We start from the raw sequence: 24313 nt of genomic DNA on the forward strand, positions 1-24313 counted from the left end.
ACCATGGATGTGGGACAGTGAGACCACTATGGGGATGTCCCCTCAACTGGTTTCAAACATAGCAGAGACAGAGAGCTCAAGAGCAGCAGTGGAGTTGACCCTCAGGATAGAAAATGCATCACTTCTGGGTTTGGTATGTGGATGGCCAGGGCACAGTGGAAAACAAGGCTTACTTGGAGAACTGGTGATGTAGTGTAGACATACCCTGGATATCATGCATGTCTGCCAGTGTTGGTTTTCTGGATATTAGGTAATTAATACAATAAGTATTTCAATAATTAGTACTTATTTGCATCTGGAGAGCCTAGAGAGCTCTGTTTGGGAAGTCTGGAGTACTAAAAGCAATGGGTTTTGAAGACTTTTGTTTACCCAACCACCACATATTCTTTGTTTTGAACTACCACCAGCTACATTATTACCCACAAGTAGTCATTCCAGATCACCAATAAATGCTGCTCAGAGAAATATTCTACTCTGCTATTTATTTCTCTTTTTGTGCAAACAGCTCAGAACCATTGTTGTCTTGTACAGAGACAGCCAGAGAGAGAAAGCTATCAAAAATAAATTACTTGGGCTGATTCTCTCTGAAGCCAGCCAGCCAGACTTCCCTAGAAGTCATGGTGTGTATGACAACACTATTGGCAGGGAAGAGTATAGCTTTTTACAGTGAGATTTGTAGATTTGTGAACTGGCCATCTTTCAGTTCCTAGAGTCAGCACCTCCCTTTAACATGGCAGAGGAACATGAGAAACATATGAAAAGTGTTCACAGGTCATATAAAATTAGCTCATTTCGTTTAGCTCATTTAGTTTAGCTTTCAAATACAGTGCATTCTCCTTCAGAAAGAAGAACAAACTGCATTTGAGACCTGGTCAAAGCCTATCCTGAAGGGAAGCTACCTTAACTGGGACAAAAGGGAGCTTACTTTGTCAGATGGGGCCCCAGAACAGAGGAGAGAGCATATCTGTGTCTACTCAAGAGAATCACTTCCTTGGAAAACTAAGCACAAGTTTAATTAGCATTTAGATCAGGCAATGGAAATGTAAAAACATACTCATGTTGGGGAGGATGGGTGTAGGCTGAACCCCAGGCACTGAACTCAGTTAGTTGCTCAGTTCCCCCAACAATTCAGGTCCACTATTCCCCTCTGCCATCCTCGCAAGGTTTATAATCATAGCTATACAATCATTAATGAAATGCATTTATCTACACCTTTATTTGGTATATGTTAATGAAAGGGGTATATCATGAAGACCATCCCCCACAGCTATGTGAAGAATTTATGATAAACATTTAACAACTCTAAGTAGGAGGGGCTTTCAGAGGTTTGCAGTTAGGTTTTGACTCTCGACAATGAGTATTATTCCTTATGGTAACAGTTTCAGTTACTTTGTCTTCCTATAGTCAAACATTTGATCAAGTATTTCCCTGTTTAAATCAGCAAAAACACGGAATCTGACCTTGCGAGCCTGTTTCTATACAAGGCTACCCAGAGTTTGCACCAATCATTATATAATGGAAGATGTGTATGAGACAGACGCATTTATGCCAAGGCCTCTAATGTATTCCAAACATGCAGTTGACCCAATAAAAGATATCACCTGTTGAAATCCTTGCCTTTCACATATTTCGGGGACCATCATGGCTACAAAAAGCACTCACAGACTACCAGAAGAAGCCCAATTGACTCAGTGCAGTTAATTCATTAGAACTATGCTTTCTTCATTATAGCTTTGCTCTTTGAGGGTGATTTTACTCTGCTGATCAAGAGCACAGTTTTGCTGGTATAGCTATACCCCTATCCGGTGTATATTATCAGTATTCCTATACAGGTGAAGTGCTCTTAGTGAAGACTCACACTCAGAGTGGGTTATTAAACTACATTTCCAGTTTGCTAAGGATTAAAAAGGGATTTATCTGTCTCATTCAATTTCAATGAAGAGACTACTGACTGAGGGCAAGCCACTTACATGGCACTGTGGAAAACAATTTCATGGACTGAAATATAACACTTACAATTTGGCCAATAGGACCTTTAGGACCCAGAATCCCAGTCAAACCAATGTCTCCTGAAGGACCCTAAACATAAAATGAAATGTTATAAAAATGTAATGTTATTAAAAACGATGAAATTAAGTATGAATATTTGATAGGTTGCTACCTTTTAATTTATCTCAACTAAATCTACTGTAAGTAATTATTTTTTGCAAGAACAGTCTGGAAAGGGGAAGCCAGACATTTGCAGACAGTAATCAAAGTGAAAATATTAAACAAGCCGGTTCAGAATTCTACTTTGAACTCTCTTGGAACTGCCACACAACATTCGAATTCAAGCTTTCCAGTTGGTCTTGGGACATTTTTAAACAAATTATTGCTACAGCTGTCCTTGGCTTAGTGATCTTGTTTTGCATATTCCTTAAAATCAAAAACGAAAAAGTTGAATACATACTTTTGGACCTGGGAATCCTTGAAGCCCCATCAAACCTTGTTTTCCATGTTCCCCCTGTAAATTAGCAGACATGCTGGTTATTATTCCACGTTGCCAACCAAACTATTAGAAAACTTGCTTTGCACCATGTAGAGTGGATACTTACAGCCTGCCCTTTCAGCCCAGAATCTCCAGGTGGGCCTTGGTCACCTGGTGCCCCTGGAAGGCCTCTTTTACCTTGTTTCCCTGGATGACCTTGAAGCCCTTTCTCACCCTATAGAAAGGGAGACACCTTTTATTATCACTGCAGTAGAATATAGTATTTTACAATAGTTTCCCTATTGAAAGTAGATTAGTATTTATATATCAACAGCAACAGCTGCAATACACTTTTCATTACTTCTTTCAAACAAACAATTACACTGTATTTCACCACTGCATTTTCTTTAGGAATATTTCCAGGTAATTATTCCTGGGTGTATCTACATATGCCATGATAAACTCCAGAGTTTATCACAGTACCTTAATGGCACGCGTAGATGCCCAAACTGCTGCAGTTCAGGCTGCATGTGCAGATGCTGTGCTGTGATCACAGCAGTTTTAGCTGGGGTGGAGCAGCCCTGGGCTGGCAGCAGGCTCAAGGGGTAAGCCCGGGCTCCAAGAGGCAGCATTGGGCAGTGGAGGGGCTGGCTAAGGCATGAGAGTGCCCCAGTGTGCACAGCCCTGCGGCTAGGCAGCAAGCAGGGGTCTGGTTCCCTGCTGCTTGGGCTGATGAGGTGCAATGCACACCCAGGTCAGCATTTACATGTGTGCTTAGGCACTACCTTACTGTGGCAAAAATTAATTTGCTGTCATCTAATAGCATTGCACATGTAGACTATGATGCTTTATGTCACAGCAAGTTAGTTTACTGTGCAGTTAAGTTCCTGTGTAGATGTTCTCCTTTTGACTTAAATGCAAATCTTATACGACAGCAAAAGCACACCTTTGAGAATACGCTGTACACCCTTCCCCTCCCTTCTTTGTCTTTTTCTTGTCTTTTTAGAGTGCAGACTTTCTGGGTAGGGTCTGTTTAATCCCATATATATGTTCAGTGCTTAGATAAACAAGACCTAAGTTTTACTAAGGGATCTGGGTAGAGGTGTTAACAAGCAGCTTTTTGTACCTTGGGCAGCAGCAATGCTAGTGGCCACTATTTCTGTGTCCCCTCAAAGTTGGTACCCAGTTGCCCACTGAATAGAAATGCATGCTACCTTTCAAGACTGGACACTGTGTTTGAAAGTACTGCCATGAGGCATTAATGGATAGCTTAAAGGTCTAAATCGTTAAGACTGTACCTCAGTATAACCCACAAGTCTGCTATGTGTAGTTTGCCTGAGATCAATCTAAAGGATGTGGCCCTAAAACCTGTATTAATAATAGCTTAAAGTAGATGCATTTTGGATTGGGAAGCAGCACGCTTGTGCATGGGAACCAGTGCCTCCAAACCAATTTTCACTGTTTTTGTGAAATGTAAGCAATAAGGAAAGTCTCAAAACAAGCAGCATCTTACATTTTGTAATACCAGCCTTATTAGAATGCACATTGGTGTCCTATGCCTGAGTGGCCTGAAGATTAAGAAACATCAGTAATGTATTTGACAAACATATTCATGGTACCTTCAGTCCTGGTGCTCCAGTAGCACCTGGCAAGCCTGGAAATCCCTTTGGTCCCTGGGTTCCAGGGTACCCCGCCAGTCCTGGAACTCCTGGGCTTCCAGCGTTACCCTTTGTAAGCAAGCAGTAAGCAAGTATAATCAGATAGGCTAATGACACAGTTCTTGTTGTATGTGATTTTTGCTTTATTAAAACATAGGCAATCATTTTAATGGGTTCAGCCACTGCTATTTACAACTGTGTGTAAATTTGTATAAGCAAATTTGCAAATGCTCAGCTAAACCACATCTAGATTTATAACAGACTGATATAATTTTAGAAATAAATTTGTTCTTGCAACTAAAGCATTTTGTGATGAGATTGAATCTCCTGATAGTTACTCTGAGAATCACTTACCAAAGCCCCAGTAAGGCACAACATGAAACACAAGCAAGTCAATGGCACTTCCTAATAGTAGAAGGAGTCCATGTGTGAGGTCTGCAGCAGGATGGGGACCTCAGTTTGGATGTTGGTGTAGTATAAATTAAATAAAGAATCATTATCCATATCATTGTTTATATAAATGTATTTGGAAACTGTTTTACCAGAATATCAGTGGCTGCTTTTACTCTCCAAGGATGATAGGGTTCAAACACAATTGTTTACTTAAGATTTTGACCCATCTATTTGAAACTATTCCCACATCCCAGACTTAGGGGAGTCTGATCCAAACTTATTTTTTTCCTGACTACAGTCTAAAATATGCAGGATAAGGGGCTTAATCAGTGCTAATCATAGTGAATGACTACTTGGGCTTATTTGGGGATGACAAATGTACAATCGTTGCAAAGATAATGTTGTTTTCTTTTTAATTAGCTCTAAGAACTCAGAAGAACCTAAGTTTATAATGAGTTCATCCTGATGAAAACAAGATGTCAGCTTCACTCCTTGCAGCTGTGCTGAAAGGACTTTTGAACCCTGGAAGACTCATTTGTCAAGGAGAAAGAGCGCCACAAAATAAAACAAAATGACAGTACTTTTTTCATGGTGTCTTTCAGAACCATTCAAAATTCTACATGCCTATTTATAAATACCAGACATGCTCACAGTAATAGCATTATTGTGTATGTTCTCAAGGGATGTATAAAGAATAAGTTTACCACATGAAGGAAGACTGGGACCTTTGTTACGAAAATATCTCATTACTTCAGACTGGAAACAAGGGGAACCATTTTAAATATAAAAAACAAGTCCCTGTGTATATGAAGCTAAGCCAAAAGAACATGTACATAAATGTGAATGGAAATACATCCTCATCCACAGCTAGCATATACTGTGATGTCACTGGGGACATGGACACACGGCTTTGAAAGTGAAGCTTCTGCTCGGGAGTGTGCAGCAGCTGTTGCACTCTAATTGTTATGTGCGCATGAGCCTCTTGAGTTAACCCCCCCTTGCTGTGACCCTGGATGAAGCAGAGGTAAAGATGAAGCAGTTTCACTATGTTTGTATTCCTACAGGTTCATGACTACGTAAGTGTTGCAGCATAACAGCTCCTGCTCAGGAGCAGCAGTTCCCCCTTCCTCCACCCCCAGGAAACGCTTGTCCATGCCATTAGTGCCAAATGCATAATACATAGCTCGTCTCTTAGGTAGCTCCATTCATTGTTTATATTAACAAAGAAGGTGTCCCAGTGACCTTTCATATTAAACATGGTTCCATAGCTTTTACATACGTCCTTCTGGTTTGCAGCCTGCTGCACTGATATGCTTTTATAGTAAAAGTTCTGGTCTTTTTTATGATGTGATGCAACTAGCTCTTCTTAAGATTATTTCTTAAGTGTTTACGAATGATGTCAGTTGTATTATTGTTCATATGTAACATTTATAAATACTGGATGAATGTTGAATTTTGACTGAAAAGGCTAAACCAAAAAAGAAAAGCTGTCTAAGATGGTACACTCTCTATGTTCAACTCCAAAGAACTACAATAACAACTACTTGAAAGAAATCTTGAAACTCCACACTGTTCCTGCTGTAAAGATACAAAGCAAGATGTGGTATATAGCACTCACCTGAAGGCCAGGTTTCCCCTGTAGGCCAGGCTTCCCAGGATTTCCAGGAATGCCCTCTATTCCAGGGTATCCAGTTGCACCTTTCTGCCCAGGTGAGCCTGGTTTTCCCTTGGAACAAATTCAAATACAATATGAAACTAAGGAACCTATTCATATTCATTGTCCTAGAAACAGGATTTCAACAACAGTATGCCCCAATATACCACTTCCACCAACCTTTTAAAAAATGGGTTCTCAAGTTGGATGCCTGCACTGAGATATGGAGCACCTACTGATTTCAACTGGAATTGTGGCTTTACAAAATGTCTCAAAAATCAAGGATCCACAAGTCAGAGGCCATGTCTTAAAAAGTTCTGGAGCTACTGTACAATTGGGAAATTATTTAATTCAAGCAGGAATATGCTCAAAACCACTCAAGGCCTTCTTGTAAGAATGCACTTTTCTGGCTAATCTGAGGCTAAGCTTTCCCAGAAAGCTACCCAAACACCTTTGACTTCATGTTTACAAGATGACCTACTTTTAAACTGTAAGAGGTTGGCTAATGATGCTTAGAATTCATATAATTCTATATTCATATAGAATTCATATATTCATATTCACTTTCCAAGTGAATGCACGCACCAGAAATACAAAATATTCTTTCCAACTATAATCCCTCTGCTTCATCTAAAAATATGTAGTCAGCAATGCTCCTATAAAAATATAAACTATCTTCCATATAATTTTTTTATCATATTTAGTAATAGAAGAAACGTGTCACTTTAAGTGAACCCAAATGTTCTTTGAAGTGCTCCCACCATCCTCTCTTCTTTGCTTTTCCTTCCTTCCACCTACCTTTCCTCATATTCTCTCTGGTCTGCAATGTATATCTGTTCAGCCTTCCAGAGGATATTACTGAACTCTTATGACTGGCACAGAACATTGCGAGTCCTTTGAAGGGTATGTCCTCCACCCTGCCTAGAGTGCACCAGTTGTTGCCTGATTCTACAAGGAAGGCAAACTTCTGTGGTAATGAGAAATGTGGAGCTAGTAAAAGTTATTTAGAGCATGTGTTAGTGTTTTTATGCATTAATGGACCCAGAAATAATTTATACATTGTGGGCACATCTACACAAGATGCTTTACTGCACAGTAGTGTAGTTTATTGTGCAGTAAGCGTACACGTCTCTACGTGCACGTTTAGCATGCAGTAAATGATGCTACTTGCGAGTAAATTTGCTACTCGCGAATGCAAGTAGCATATTTACTCGCAAGTAGCTTCTGTGCAATAGTATACATGTAAGCACCAACTGTGAGCAAATTTGCTCCCAGTCAGCCCCACTACACAGCGGCCACACTGAGGCTAGCTCTAGGGCTCCAGTGCTGGGACAGTCCCCTGCCCCAGGTCTGGGCCAGGTCTATGCCTGCCCCAGCCTCAGGCTCTTAAAAGCATGCAGGCACTCAGAGTCCTGGGGCACAAGAAGGCAGCCTGAGACCACACCAGGCCCTTGTGTGCCCCTAGGCAGGATGCAGTGCCGCGCAGCTGCCAGGCCTGCACCATCCAGGCCTGCAGGGTGCTGTCAGGCCTGTCAGCATCCAGGCCCAGCTGTTATGCAGCTCCTGGCCACTGTGTCCAGCTCCATCTGCCTGCAGCCTATCCCTAGCATCCTGCCTGGAGCCTGCAGGTGCTATGGGGCATTGATTCGCTGCGCAGGTGCCAGTCCCTCACCATACCCCTGCATTGGGTGCTGCAGGCAGCTGGCCAAGCCCGGCAGCACAGGGAAAGCCATGCAGGAGCCCCAATGACCTCGCCATCACGGACGCCACACCCTGCCACCCGAGGCCCCAACTGGTCACAGGAGACTGGTGACCTCATGGCACTGTGGGGCAAGGTGGAGGTGCAGCAGCAGTTCATGCAGGGTGGGGGCTCCAACACCCATGTCTATGAGGGGCTGTCAGGCCAGATGTGGGAGCATGGGCAAAATTGGTCGGTGCAGCAGTGCCACATAAAGGTCAAGACGAGCACAGTGGGTTTCCATCTCCAACCACAACTGTCAGTTGGGGAGCGCCCACAAGACGATGCCCTTTATGAGGCAGTTGATAGAGATTCTTGCACCTCGGGACCCAGCCATGATGTGTACAGCAGCACGGGCAGTCTACCTGAGCCCCTGCCCCAGCCTGGCATCTGTGGTGACATGTTGCTGGAGGACACCCTTTCACTTTTGCCCCTGTTCCACTTTTGTTCCACTGTTGCCTCTCCACCTGCTGGGCTCACTGTGGTGTGTGTACCCATGGGGGAATTGCCAGGGGCTGGAGGGCTGGCCACCTGTCCCTGGGCTCTGCTCCTAGATGCCCCAACCCCATGGCCATCCACTCCAGGAGGGCACACACACAAACACAGAATTTCACTTGTAAATAGTTTGCACAGGGACGAGGGTATTTTACTGGTGGGTGGAGTGAGTGATGGAGGGGCTCTGGTGCTGGCAAGGGAGAGGGGAGAAGGGGTCTGTTGGATGTGAGGGGAATAAAACCTTAGATGTGTCTGCAGTGAGTGTGGTGCTGAGGGAAGGTGGTGGGGCAAGGGTCTGTGGGTAGCTGCCCAGGTGGACTACAGCATGCTACGAGAGAGTGCAGGCAGAGGTGGTTGGCCAGCATCTCTTGCACCTATGCTCTGGCCCCTGCTGGTGGGTGTGCAGCTCACCCAGGGCCTCAGCAGGGGGTGTGGTGCCACTGTCAGTGCTACCACAGCTGGTGCTCCCGCTGCCAGGTGTCCTTCACTCGCCATGCTTCCTCTCCCAGGTGTCATGAATCAGCTCTCCCTGGGCCTCATGGATGTTATGCAGCCCACAGGCCATGACAATGACCCAGGGGTTGTTGTCCTCAGCAAACTTGATATGGGCGGTGAGAGTGTGCCAGCATCCCTTGAGGCGGCTGAAGGTGCACTCCACCAGGGAATGGGTCAGTTAAAATGGGCCTGGTGGAGGTCCAGGTGACTGGTGTAGGGCCACACGGGCAGGACAGGAGTGGGTAGGTGGGGTCCCCAGTGAGGAGGGGCAGGACCACCATGGCACCCAGCTGCTGGTCTGGCACCTCTGGTGCAAAGTGCCTGCTCTGCACCAGGCCTGGCAGGGCGGAGTTGCTAAACATGCAGGTGTCGTGGGCACTGCCTGCCCAGCTGGAACTCACGTTTGTGAAGGTGCCGCAGTGGTCAATGATGGCCTGGAGCACAATGGCGTGAAAGCCCCTCCAGCTGTAGTTGGGGCAGTCACCATGGGGTGGGCAGGTGATGGGGATGTGGGTCCAATCCAAGCCATCTGGATTAGATGAGCAGGCATTCACTGCATGTGTGGGAGCCAGTAGGGCCCAGATGGCCATGGGCCAGCCAGAAGTTGGTGCAGCAGGCATCAGGGCTGGTGAGGTGGCCAGCAGGAGCCTAGGGCACTGGGCATCAATGCCAGGGGCAGGGCTGGAGCAGCCATGGCACAGGGGTGCAGAGGTGGCAATGAGAGAGCTGCCATGTGCTGCCCCTGCACTGTACATGCTGCTCCTGGCCAGGGAAGTTGCTGGCCAGGAAGCAGAGAGCGGGGCTGGCTTTTCAAGATGGCTGCTGCTGCTGGCAGCTGCAGCTGAAGCCTTGAGCTCCCCCCTGGTGGGGGTAGGGGCCCATTGCGGAGCCACAGGAAGCAGAAGCCGTTTGCTGCTAGGAGCAGTAAATTTGGTCCCATGTCCCTACATGTGTAGACACCTGCCAGGGAGCATTTACTTGTGAGTAATTTACTCACAAGTAAACTGATCTCAAATCAAATGCATGTGTAGATGCACCCAGTAAGTCCTAAGTTACGTTTACAGAACATCTCCTGCTTCTCTCTGTTGCTTGTCCTTTGAGAAAAGGGGATGAATTAGTTTCTCTAAAATGAATAATACATTTTTAAAAGAATGTTTAATATCTCAGGTCAGGTATGTGACACAGTGGGATGCAGTTCAGGAGCATGGGCAGCTGTATCTGTCCCTGACGGCTATGGAGACTTCTGAAGGTAGTAGCCATTCAAACAAGAACATATAGGAGCCAGTAAGAGTGGCTAGTGGGAATGCACAGTGCAATTTAACTTGGTAATAACTGGGTCGGGATATGTAAACTTCACAGATAACTGATATTATTATAACTTTAAAAACGGAAGGAAGCTTCAGGCTATAGAGTTAGTAATTGTACCTCATTCCACTATGTTGAAATAATGCCGTTAGATATCATTTAAATCCCTTTTTTATTTTATTACAGATTATTAAACTGATTATCACTTACGTGAAAGCCTCATTACACTTATTGGTCAGTGTAGGGGAACTTAAAGGGGGCATAAATTACTTATATGTTGGCTTTGAGTGTCCTTTATACTGCCAGAGCAAGGAAAAGTAGCACTGGTATATGTAAGAAACAGTCCTGTGCTACCACAGACATTGAACACGTTTGATTTTTGTTTACAACATGAGATACATTTCTCCAGTTTACAAACAGATGGCAGAAGGTGAAATATTGATACTTAACTGGAATTCCAGTTTTCCCAGCTTGACCAGACATTCCTTTTTTTCCGGTAGGACCCTGGAGATTTCAACAATTATGAATGACAAATGTGGTCACATAAAAGGAACCTCAATTTGTTTTTCTTTAGGGAGAGTTTTCATTGTCCAAATCTGGACCAGGCCCTAGAAGCATATTAATCGCTTCCATTTTCAGGGACCCACATAAGAATTACATGATGTAACTGTATACTACTATGTATTTTTCTTAAATGTTGTGTAAGATTTTAGATCATTTCAGCAATGCAAAGTAACTCTGGCTAATTTTCTCACCTTACCTAATATCACCATAATGAAATACTTTTTTCTATAGCACCTTCATTATCATTTAAAAATAAAATGAGTGGATGATAAGAAATGTGATCATACTGCATATATGCTGAAACATCTATATTATAAAGATACAATGTTATAAAACAAGGTTGTTGCTGTGGGGAACATTCCTTTTATCTGAGCTACAAACACAATACAGACAGTGAAATAAACTTCTTCAGCTTACATACATTTTATTAAGTTAAATCTAATACAGTATATATCCATTGAGTAATATGCACATACATATACACACACATATATAGATATAGATTTATATCTATATATTGATATATATCTATATTGATATATGTATGTATGTATGCATGTGTGTATGTATTACTTAATGTATATAAAGACACTGACTTAGCTATCTGAATGTTAATGTTAGGAATTACATTTTCAAAAATGCCTAAGTGACATAGAAGACTTAATGCCACTAAGTTTGAAAAGGCATGATGCAATTTTGAAAACTGTGCCCATAGTTCTTTTCATCCAAAGGAAAAGTTCCCCCAGTATATGATGAACTTTAAAAGCAATTATTGATGATGGTATATCCAAGGATCACTTCAAACATCCAAATATACAATCACCTCTGCATATAAAGTAACAGTGCACAGCATTATAGGGTAGATTGAGTAGAAAAGACCTTTTGAAGTTTTCTGGTTTAAATTATTTTTAACACACTTCCTGAAAGCAAATGCTAGTGAATTACCATACTGTACTACATTTAGCCTAATAAAATGTATGTAAACTGAAGACAAAAATAAATAAAAAATACACTATTCAATCAATGCAAGCACCATAAAAATAGCAATATACTGTCCCATTGTTTAATAACTTTTTAAACTAAAGTTATAGTTAGTACAAAACTTCCACCAATTAAAAGTGAAATCTGTACACTGAATACCTTATATTGCTTTCATTAACAGTTCAGAGTTTTAAAATTAAAGTATAAAAGTACCAGATTATAAAATTAAAATAGCAAAATTTAAAATTGTGACTGCCCAGTAAATTTTATTATAGCAGCAACAATTCACCCCAATGAAGCTGGGATTGTGTCAATAGTTTTGCTCTTGCATAAAACTTTAGGCCCGAAAATTTTGTTTCAGACTGGTATTACTTCCATTTTGGCAGACACAGATTTTAATCCAGGACCATTTTTGACTCGTGTAATGGAAATCTCCTTCTGAGAGTGGGCCATGCTATAACTACTTTTGTCCTATAGTGCTGTCAAAATCAATATGCCTGAGCTCATAGAAAAGATTTCACACTGGCACTGGTGTAATGATTTTAAATGATGCATTCACTTTTCACACTGGCTACTTTTACTGTTATGTTGATTGTCCCCCATTGATTAGTGGGACAAAACACTAATGGCACTTTTACATGTGCTCTAGGGTGAGGGGGTGGCGCTTTAATTAGAGCGTCTCCAAAAGCCGCTCTAATTAAAGAACTACTGTGTCTTGTGTATCAGCATCCCCACACTTAAAATGGGGGTAGAGGCACTTAAACTAAAGTATGTTCAACCCATTTATCCTATTTAAGTTGCAGCAAGAATAGTTCTTAGCAATCATCACTGTTGTTATTATTCTTACATTTTAAAAGTCAATAAAAAGCTTATGGCAGAACATGAAATACCTTTGGCAACTTTCAACATAGAATCAGAACAAAGAATTTTTTATGAAGGAAAAGATTTATATCTGACCCTTGACAGATCTTTTCTATCATGATTATTTTGTACCAAATTCCATATTTCCAGGCCTCAACCCAGTACACCTAATTTTGAATGCATATAATGTGATTATTTAGAAATTGGTGCTCTATAAACCTGGGTATTTGTCCAGGGCTAGTTTGTCAAGTGGATTTCCATTAAAGAATCTAAACAAGCATTATTCAAATATTACCAAAAAGAGGAAGAGATTCTTAAAAGTTTTATCCACTTCGTGGCAAAACCACTTCTCCATCAAAAGCATGTTTGCTACCTTTGATCATTTCAAAATACTGGAAATTTTCCATATATTTCATGATATTTTTTCCTTCATGTATGAAAGGAAACCAATATCTTTAGCCTCAATACCCATTTAATGGTATAAAGCTCTAACAATTTGTGCTGTGCTTTGAACTGCGTGCAAGCAATTTATCACATCTTTTCCCTATAAATCTACTTACTGGAAAAACAGTCCCAATATTACAAAATAGTATTTCTTTTACAAGAAAAATACAATATGACATTATTAGACACTGTTATATCAGTGCTAATTCCATACATGTATGTCATGTAGGAGCCAGATTGTAGTTGATCCTTGTGAGCTGAAAGAGATAGGAAAAGTGTGCAAGCAGCTCGCCCAAAGTACTCTTCCGGCTTCCCTGACAGCAATAACATAGTTAAGCAGCTTCAGAATGCTTTGTTCACAAGGACATTGCACCTTTGCATAGCTGCTATCTGAAACTAGTGCCTCAAAGGCACTCCAGTGTCTTTGGTGAATGTCTATTAACAATTTCCAGTATATTTGGAAATATTCATATAATAAAATATGGCCAAAGGAGACTTTCAACAAGTAATTGGGCCAAAATGCAACCAACTTCCAAAACGTGTGGCAGCTTGAACTTGGCTTATTTTGAAATTTAAAATATCTTTCAAAAAATAGAGTCCAGCAAAAAAGTGCCTTCTCAAAAGAGATATGAAGAGAAGAACTGTACCAAATTTGACTAGGATCATGCCAAAATCATGGAAGTCCTGTCATATCTATCTCTGTATAGATTTAGGTCTAGTCCTGTCATATCTATCTCTGTATAGATTTAGGTCTACTATGCTTTTGTTCATAAAGACTTTAACAAGACCTAGAGAATGCCAGTAAGTGGCTGGGAGTTTCAGATTTCACGTTAGAATAGAACTAAAGAAAAAGACAAATAGCACAGTTATCTTTCAGTGCAGTAATTAAGAATCCTACTTTGTTTTTAAAGAATGCCTTATGATTCTTCACTTTCTTGCTTTTTAAGATCAGTCATGGTTATGTTACAGCTGCAAGCACAAAAGGATTTCAATAAACTCCTGTCTACCTACTTCTGAACCTCTCTCTCCTTTTGGTCCTTGTTCTCCCAGTTCACCTGGTTCACCCTTTGAAAAAAGAAAGATACCAATTAATTCAGGATGGAGACAAATTATTTTTCAGTAGCAAACAGATAAATAAAATAAATGCATCTCACTGTTCAAAACACTTACTGGAGGCCCTTGTTGTCCAATAGCTCCTCTTAGTCCGGGAAGACCCACATGACCCTATGTACAGGGAAAGTAACATGTTACTAAGAGGTGACTATGGGCCCCTCTACACATGCAGGTAAAAGCAGATGGAATCCAATGCACAATCCACACAATCACACCTCCTACCACGTCAAATGTGCATGGCGAAGGTGAGATTGTGGGATCAAGCATTAGATCCCATCATGCCTTATTGCTGGTGCAGGGGGAGCCAATTCTAGCTCCATGCACACCTGGGGCTGGGAGATTATAGCAGCATACCACAGGTACTGGGACCCAGAGTCCACACCTGCCAGGTGCTGCTGAGGTTGAGAGTTCCCTCAGCTGCAGGACTCCCAGCCTTAGCTATGCATAGTGCCCCCCAGCAGATGGGAGCCTGGTCAGCTGACAAGGTCCCAGCCACAGGGGCAGATCCTGCTATACATGCAAATTAAAGGTGCAGAGCAACCAGCTATAAAGTTATTACACATTTTCCAGCAATGACTTACAAGCTGATTGGACCGTTTTATGGTGCAACAGTTAATTTGCATGTATAGCCTGTCTAAATTAAATGAAATCTGTAACATGTACAGGGGGCCTAACAGCATCAATCTCTGGTGAGTGAAATGCTTCCTTCTAAAGATCATTCCTGGGATGTGCCACATCGTCTCACTGACTTACCTTATTGAATCACACATTTAGTGGGCTTTTCTTCATTAGAATTCCTACTCAAAACTCACCACAAGAGGGAGTTACATATTGTTAAGCATTTATGCACTGTTTTGGACAGTGTATCATCTCTAGTTCACTAATTTATGTATTATTGTGGGTGATCTGTACTACCTGTGTAATTTAGGCAGGGGTCAGGAGCTGTATCTTTTTGAATTGCTGCTGCTTAATGAGACAATAACATTAGTAATTATAAGGAAGATTCATCACTGGGAGATTATAGTTTATTTGTGTATTTGGAAGATTGCATACAGCAAACATAAGTGTTAGGATGAGATTTACAAACTGCTGGTGCTTGCTAATGATGACAAAATTACTAGTTCAAACAATATGAATTTCCAATAGGAACTAGTTGATAAAAATGAGGCATCAGCCACTTAAATATGGTGCCTTTGGTTTGTGTATGCATTAGTGAGAATGGCAGTTTTCTTTTGGTGCATTATACTAACCAGATGTATAAAAAGCCACATTCAAATAAAATCAAAGCAAGAGATATTTACCTTGTAGCCCTCATCACCAGGTTCTCCTCTATCTCCATGTTCACCACTAGGACCCTAGAGACACAACCAAAGAATGTGGTGTAATAACTGACTTGAAATACTGCTGCAGTGGTGTGACAAATAAAATTTGGGGCTTCCCTTCAAAACAAATAGACTAACCATACAGAATTGAGGATTCCAAATACGCAGTGTCAAATTAGACAGCAACTTTAAATCCATAGACTAACAATGGACTTTTTCAAATTAAAATTGTATTACAGTAGGACAAAAAAAGTTTGCTGAAGAAAACCGGCAAAGCTCATGTGGATTTAAATCTGAAATAATTCTACTGAAGTCAATTAATTCTACTGAATTAATCCAGATACATGCCCATCTAAGTGAGATCAGAATGAAATCTGCAATGTCATTTGCTTTATTTAAAATGCAGAAGATTAGAGAAAGGTACAGTTTTCCTCATTAACGTGGAAAGGATAAATAAAAAACATGAGGTTCTCTTCTGAAATGACAAGGGGTATCTAAGTACATTTGGAACTGGATTGATACAGAATGTTTGGATATATTGCCTAGGAGAGGAAATCCTTAAGTTTAGAGCAAAGCCTTGTGTATGAGACCTCAACGGAGGGGAGGCAACAGGAGAGCCTCTACCTAAGCCACCAGTCACAGTAGCTGCATCACCTGCATCATCATCTGCTGATTCCACTTCAGGGGAAAGTCTAAACTCCCAGGTACTGCGTTCTTCCTCTGTAGGGTTAAGTGCCTTTAACTTTCATTGCAGCCAATGGACTAAATCTTGCTTCCATTAAATCAATGGGTGGAAAATCATACCCACTGGAGGCAAGGATGGTCAGCACCTCCCAGAAGGCACCCAGCCTTAAAAAGAACCAGCCTTTTCCGTGAAGCTGAAATACTAGCACATAAAGAAAGCAAAGATAGCTGTCCTCAAAAATTTATTAGGGGATCATTAGTTCATGAACCACCCCTATTCCTTGTTGGCTCATACAAACCACCCCTATTCCATGCCCATCACTGTTATCTGAGGCCCTGCCCCAAATGCTTCCTGGCATATGATCTTTCTGCAGAAAGATTCTGGGGAGCTCACTTGTAAGGCATACAGGGGACTGTGACATTCCCCTCAGCTGAGTCTCCCTTTTCCTTGCATTTCCACTTAATTTTGAACCTTATGAAGAAGCCACACCCGGCTCCTAACTGGAATTCCAGATGGGATGGAGTGCCTCTGCTTACAGAGTTTTTAGTTTGTTAGTTCTACAGAGACAGCACAGCCATGGGTTGGGTTATTTCCTGGCTTATGCATCATCATAAGCATTGTTAACTAAGTTCCATCTGACGATCCATGCTTTGGTTTCTTTTACATCTTGAAACATTGCTGCCTTCAAGTCATGCTCTTTGGCTTGTCAGAGGTGTAAATAATGGCAGAGGACAAGCACAATTAGTTTGCATAAAGTTGTGTAACTGATGGTGGAATCAGCCCCTGAATGTGAAACACACCCCTGGCAGACATTCAGTTAAAGGCATGCTGGGATCTATCTGATCCATGATCCCAACAGTCATGTTTCCTGCCATGCCACACATGCAGATCAGATCCCAATCACGCCCTATTACCAGCATAAGGTGAGCCACAGGACAGCACTGGAGCCCTTGGCTCCTGTGTGTTTCTGTGGTTGGGAGCACTGATCAGCTGACTGGCATTCCCAACCTTGGGAGCGCACCTAAGACTTGAGGCTCTGGTGTGCTCCCAAGGCTGGGAGCAGCAACAAGTCCTTAAGTGTGATGATAACTGGCCAAAGTTACTGCACATATTTTGTGTAATGACTTTGTGGCTGTTTTATCATACAATTAATTACAAGAATGTGTGTATGGGTTACTACTTAAGATGTGATTAACTGGTGAATCATGTCTTGAGTGTAATGTCTTCCAGGGCCTCATTTAACAAGGGTTTGGGAGGATTTTAATTATTTGGATATGTTCCTAATTGTTGTAAATGGTTGCTGATAGTGCACACACTATTTTAATAAATCAACAGTTACAGAACTCACCCGTTCACAGCTGTTAGGGGGTAGTAAAGCAAGCAGATACAGTTTGGAATAAACAAAGGAGGTCAAATGATGTTCTAGTCTAAACACAGAATTTAGCTTAATTTAACACTGTGTGTTGAGCTGCTGAGTGAAGAGTTGTGTACACAGTTACTTTTAAGAGCAGATTTTACTTTCAGGATTATTTTTAATGACACCAGGTTCTACATTTTTCTGCAAGGAAGTGACCCCAGACTGCTGAGGCAATTTTAGACCATTTATTTGTCTACTTCTCTTGTCTTGAAACACTAATATAACTTTCTTGAAAAAGAAAGACCTACTGGTTCACCTATGGGCCCAGGTAGTCCCAGTACTGTGTTGTCTTCACCTGGGTAACCCTAGAAGGGAAATAATTGTTAAAACTTTAATAATGATTTTTTCTTCATTAAGTATAAATATTTTAATACAGTCTGAATTTATCTTGAATATGAAGGAAAATAAATATTTTACACATTGCACATACATATGCATTTATAGACAATACAGCAATTGACTGCAATTGGTGGTAGTAATTGCTAAGATTAAGGCTGCAGTTTTTATGACAACCCAGTACTTTTACTCATACCACACTTTCGAAAACACTCACATTTGGGCTGAAAAATTACATGCTTCCTAAAGGCATTAAAGTCAATAGTGCTGCTTGGTACTACAAAAGGTGTTTGCAGAATGGAGAACTACTGATTTAAAACCTGAAGCATTTCATTAGAATAATTCATAGCTTCATCCCAGGTTTATACTTGTTCTCATATTTTAACAAAGGGTGTCACATTTCAACACAAAACCTTTTGATGGTGATGGAAATAGAAAGGCTGTGAAATATTGCTTTGAAAAAGGCACTGATAATATGTGAATGGGCAGTAACACTTCCACAATTTACAGTCATTAGGATTGTAAGGATCTAGAACCCATCTCCATACCTTTTCTCCTTTGGGGCCTGGAGGGCCAGGTGGTCCTGGTAGACCCTTGTGACCCTAAAAAATAAAAAGAAACAACTAATTACAGGATTTCATATATTACCTATGTATTATGTTTTGCTCCATAGCCACTACTTTGACATATAGGTTAGGGACAGACATTCAAGAAGCCTGAGCCTAAATTAATTAAATCTTTGCAGGTTAGTCTAACCTGACTAGGCTGAACTGGTTTGTAACTGGAGAGACATCCCAGACATGCAGGCACATGCCTGCAGTGGCTCAGGCTAGAAGTGGTGGGGGGGTGCCAGAGCCCTCCCATCCCTTCCATAGCACTGAGCTGTGTGAGGATGGGGGGGCATGGCCAGACCCCTGCAGGATGCTCTGATTAGCACCAGAAGGGAACTGATAACAGTGTTTATCACCCCCTAACTCACCCCATTAAGAAAACAATTGAGGGATGTTACCAGTTACCTATTGATTCTGCCGGGACCATAGCCAGCATGTGGTCTGCTAGCTAATATACAGACACCTCCTCAGCAAGGCAGAGAGGAGGGGGAAATTCCTGTTTAACAGGGAGTGGTGAGGGGAAGCAGCCTGCAGTCTGTGCCGGAGCAGCAGCCAGTGAGCAGAGGGGAGGGGCCAGCTCTGCTGTGGAACAGAGAGCCCCACCCAACCCAAAGAGGATGACGGGATGCTAGGGGAGTCTGGTTTATCTTAAACCAGCAAGGGGTCTGGGACAGACATTACATAAACTGGTTTGAGCCAAATCAGTTAAGTCTGATACTACATTCAACCAGGTTTATCTCAAACCGGTTTCAGCCATTTTATGTGCACTGAACATCTGTTCTGTTACAGGTTTAAACCAGTTTCTGATCACTTAAACTGGTTTATGTTTCATGTCTGTCCCTAGCCATAAGTTTTGGCCCTGGTCTGCTTTTGTGTACAAAGAGACCTCCCCCTTCAGAGGTCCAAGGTCTTCCATAGGGCTCTTTGTAGGCAAAAGCATCTCATGTGGTTTCCAGTGCAGATTTGGTACATTAGTTTGCAGTTAATATTTGAAAAAAAGATGTGATGTGTCAATAGGGGACAGCAGGATCCACCTGTATTTTTCATACATTGCACTACTTTAGAATCCAATAATTATTTTTTGACATGAGCCACAAATGACCTGTGACTGTTTACTAACCTCATTAAATCAGAAAGTTGCAAGCTTTGTTACTGAATGGGCAAGTGACCATCTAATCAGCAGATATTAAATTAGTTCTTGGAAACTGTTCTTTATAATCATTATTCAGGTAAATAGCACTTTCTTAGTGGTGCAGTTATCTTGAGTGCAATGGAATTCTTGGCATGAGCAAAGAATTCCAGATTGGGCCTCAATGCAAGGGAAATGATTGCATATGACACTTCATTCATTATCATGCCATCAAGATTAAGCTTTTGGAGCACTTGAATTAAAATTTAGTTTTTATGTCACCTAGTTAGAAATTTATTTATTCTTAATACATTAGCTTTCCAGCTAAATATGAGATTATTGGAAATACAGTGAAAGTATTCATATTATAGATGTACACATGTGTATCTAGCTAGATCCATGTCTGTTTATGAATTCAGTAATAAGCTCACCTCATAACCTGGAATTCCTGGCTCTCCTTCAGGTCCCATTACTCCTAAATGTCCCTGTTAATAAACAGCAGTAGAGGAATAAATACACTCTTTTAAGATATTGTGACAACAAATGCTTTTTAAAAAATGTGTATATTTTTAAAAGGAACCTTTATTGTTTAAAACACCAGACTTTGAAAATGAACCCTCTTTACCTCTATTAGTTACATGATGCTGTTCTTCTGTTTACTACAGAAACATACAGTCAAACATGTTCCAACCTGGGTGCCTGATATGAGGTTCCCAAATCCATATTTAGGCACTTAAAGGAGAGTATCTAATTTTAAAAGTGCTGAAGACCTCAAATCCATGCAGCAGTTAATGTAAGCTGCAAGTGCTCATCATGTTTGAAAACCAGGAGCCTAAATGGGGATTTAGACTCTTTAGTTTAGGTGACCATATTTCAAAATGTTGGCCGCTAGCAATGTATTTGTTTAGTTCACTCCTCCTGTGTGCAGATACACTTTACTTCAGTGGCATTACCATGTATTTCCAAGACTTTCATCAGGGTGTAGAACAGGATTTGGCACTAGGATGCTCAGATTTGTGGGTTGTTAGACATAGTTTCCTCTTTGTACAGAGAAAGTTTGATTTGTGGTCTAACAAGTTTAAGGTGGTCAGTTATAAATATCCTTCATTAACACATTCAGTGCATAGGTTAGGCCAGGATTTAGGGTAACTCTGTGTGATGACAATAGGCAGAGCAGAATTAGACAGTTAGACAATCAGTGAGAACTGCCAGTCTGTTCCAGCAACCTCACCAAACGAATTCTCTTTCATACACTAAACAGAGATCTGTCTATTCCCTTATATGAGAGATGCTATGCCTCTACACTGGAAATATTACTTCTTAAAATAAACATGTACTGCACTAACCAATGGACCTCTAGTTCCTCTTGCACCTTTAGGACCAATTTCTCCAGGTTGGCCAGGATCTCCTGGGAGTCCAGTCTCTCCTGAGGGTCCTAGCTGGCCCTTCTCCCCCTGCAGGAGTTATTTTATTAAAAGAAATCAGTAGAGAGAAAGAAATAGTTCAAATACCAGTTTATATTTAACAAACGACTGGGATTTACTATTATTCAAAAAGAATATATATTTTTTCAAATATTTTTATCCTTTAACAGTACTTTTTAAAAACAATGCAACTAGAATGAAGATGATTATACTGATAATTCACCACAGTTTTCTAGATATTTCTTTTGTTTTAACCAAAGCTTTATATTTTTATAGTACAACTCATTAGCCTGAACTGCAAAATTCACATCCAGATCCTGATGTAAATTTCCCCAGTACTTTAAGAGGCCGGGTATAATGGTTCAGGCTCCTATCTATTACAATAATAATAACTGGGGCTTGTGACAAAAAAACTTTGTCTAGTTTTAGGGCAAAGTGAGAGATGAGATGCAGAGTGCTTGTTTTATGCTAAGTCTTAACATGTTTGAGTCTGTAGCATGAAGCTAAGAGTAAGGCAGCAAAAACTTTCTGTGACCTAGGATCCATCATCACCAAGTGATTTTAAAAAATTCTTTTTTTAATACTAATTCACATCACAGACAAAAAGGAAGGAAGGAAAACAGGAAAGATGAAAAAGACATTACCTTTTTCCCTGGACGACCTCTTTGACCTGGATTTCCTGGAGTACCTTCTGGACCCTGCATATTTGTCATGGAGGGAGAAACAGATGTTCAAACAGGACTCCAAAATATGTCTACACTTTACTTCAAATTGGACATTCTAAGTGCGGCTTTTATGTCTTAGAAATGTGGGTGGAAAAATATCATTAACCTTGTCTGTGACCAAATTCTAACAGGGTATATCATGTCAGAGAACAATGAAGTAAATAAGTACCCGCTTTTACCAAACCAGTGAAAAAGTGCTGAAACAGCAAAATACTTGTCTGGAAAGAAAATGTTATGGCAGGAATAAAATTCTTTCAAATCATTCCTTCAAATCATCTCACTAGTGAAGTACAATACTGAGGCAGGGGAAAACAAAATTGGGAACATAAGGGTCCATAGTTAAAAGAAGCCCTAGTGAGAACAGTCATCTTCATACAGATCTCACTGTAGGACTAGATGCCAGGCAACATTATCCACAACACCTTGCTGCCAATCAGCTAGCAATCCTGACTGGGGGCCAACAAGGGAGAACCTGAACCTTAGACCTATGCTCCGCTCTCAGCTATTCAGATAACTTCAAAACACTATCTCACAAAAGCATGAGGTGCCAGGATCTCACTCAGCAGTTTGTCATTTCACTTTAGCTAGAAAGCCCAACGATTAAAGCTGACTGCCTGTGGGGAGAGAAGGTTAGGTTTCTTCTTTTAGACGAGATGAAAAAATGGTCATGAATATCCAGGACCAATGTAAATTAAAGCCATCTTTCACTTCCGTCTTTTTTGTTTAGACGCGACTCCAAAATGAAACTGTTGTTTTGAGGTTTGAGGGTGTTAATCTATTAGTCTGAATTTTATGTCTTGTTCTCATTCCTATAATGAAGCCAAATTAACATCCACACTCTAAAACAGTTTCCAAAACATACCAGAGGCACACTTATTTTCTGTATTAAAATTGGCAGCACATATCACTGTTACATTCAGGAAAGAGTGTGTGCATGGGCATGCACAACCAAGAATGCAGGCTGGCGGGGGCATTTTGCAGGTGTCCAGTCCTGGTGCCACTGCTGCTTCTCTCAGCCCCCAGCTGTGATATGCATGCAGCTTCCAGCCACTGAGGAGCTGTGCCAGGATGAGACATTTGCAAATTGCCACTGTTGCACTCTGCAAATGTGGCCTCACCATGCTCTACTTTGTGGTCGGCCCTGAACACATGCTGTGCCCCCCAGCTTAACACACAAAAAGGAAAAAAGAAAACTATAATTTTTCATGGCACACTGTTCCCACTCTCATGGCACACCCTTTGGGAATCACTGCTCCAAACACTAAGAGAATTTTAGGAAGTGCATACAGGGAAGGAAACAGTGTATTGTGATGGCCTTTGAAAGATGGAGATGAGCAAATGAAGAATCTTCAGCTAAACCACATTCTCCAGACAGGTATGCTGAGTACAGCCAATCAAAAAGCCTGAGGCTGAATTGATTCAATCTTTGCAGGTTAGTTTAAGTTGCAAAGATTGAACCAATAAGCAAATGAACAGACATTCACTTTTGATTCAGAAAATGCAGCCACATGCCTGCAGGGGCTCAAGCCAGAAGCCCGGGGGGCTCTGGAGCATGGCTCTCTGGGATGAAGCCAGCATGGACTGTGGGTTTGCTTCCTCTTCCTGCTGCCCCAGAGGTCTCTGGGATTTGCAGTCCAGACTCACAGAAGCAGGACTCTGCAGGGTAGCTCATCATTTCCTCTTCTTACTTCCAGGTACCTCTGGAATTTGTTGACCACAGTTGCAGCCAGCAGTAAGCAAGCAGGCAGGGCAGCTCCATACTCAGGGGAAGGGAAGTTTAACCCCTCTCCCAGGGCTGTAACATGCTGGGACGCTGGGGGACTCTGATTTAATTTGAACCAGGAAGGGGTCTGGGACAGAAGTTGCATAAACTGGTTTGACCTAAACCAGTTAATCATTTACATTCAACCAGGTTTATCTTAAACTAGTTTCAGCCTTTTTGAAACTGGTTTATGTACACTGAACTTCTATTCTGTTACAGGTTTAAACCAGTTTCTGATCACTTAAACCGGTTTTGTGTAACTTCTGCCCCTAGCAGTAATCGTTAAATTTGTCTAGTTTACTGAGGCACAACAGGACTTTGCTGACAATTAAATTATACAATATTAACATATGCTGAAGCTCCATTACATGGGGGACTAGTTCAATATTTTAAGCAGTGCAAAAATAGGACATTTAAAGTGTTCAAGATTCTTCAACAGTGTGCTACTGCTGGAACACAAGTTAAACTTATTTGGTTCTTTAACCTATCATAGCTGGAGAGCACAGCATGGAGGGCACAGTGTATTTTCTTTCATTTGGTTCCAAATTATAGGTGCCAAAAGAATCCTTGAGGGATGCAGATCACGCCCAGTAGCCCTTCAGAGGACACAGTGCTTGAAGACAGTACTTGCATTCTTTAACAGCTTGCCCTCCAAATCTATGTTTACTTAGAAGCCATGCTTCACTGAAACAGGAAGATTTAAGGGAGGAAAATATCATGAGAATGAGAATGCA

The 24313-nt window shown here is 41.3% G+C and overlaps 1 protein-coding gene across 2 annotated transcripts in view; it reads right to left on the reverse strand.

The window, feature by feature from the left end:
• Positions 1-24313, reverse strand: part of COL24A1 (collagen type XXIV alpha 1 chain) — a 301453-nt gene that overhangs the window by 25158 nt on the left and 251982 nt on the right. For both annotated transcript variants that reach the window (XM_019501556.1, XM_019501555.1), the window contains 14 exons: positions 21737-21790; positions 21015-21122; positions 20100-20153; positions 18477-18530; positions 17841-17897; positions 15470-15523; positions 14226-14279; positions 14067-14120; positions 10656-10709; positions 6137-6244; positions 4087-4194; positions 2595-2702; positions 2450-2503; positions 2017-2079 (listed from right to left, as the gene is read on the reverse strand). In XM_019501556.1, coding sequence (XP_019357101.1) covers positions 2017-2079; positions 2450-2503; positions 2595-2702; positions 4087-4194; positions 6137-6244; positions 10656-10709; positions 14067-14120; positions 14226-14279; positions 15470-15523; positions 17841-17897; positions 18477-18530; positions 20100-20153; positions 21015-21122; positions 21737-21790 — 984 coding nt within the window. The remainder of the gene's footprint in view (positions 1-2016; positions 2080-2449; positions 2504-2594; positions 2703-4086; positions 4195-6136; positions 6245-10655; positions 10710-14066; positions 14121-14225; positions 14280-15469; positions 15524-17840; positions 17898-18476; positions 18531-20099; positions 20154-21014; positions 21123-21736; positions 21791-24313) is intronic.

Source organism: Gavialis gangeticus, unplaced genomic scaffold (assembly GCF_001723915.1).
Source record: "Gavialis gangeticus isolate Ggan-Ray unplaced genomic scaffold, GavGan_comp1, whole genome shotgun sequence".
Lineage (NCBI taxonomy): Eukaryota > Metazoa > Chordata > Crocodylia > Gavialidae > Gavialis > Gavialis gangeticus.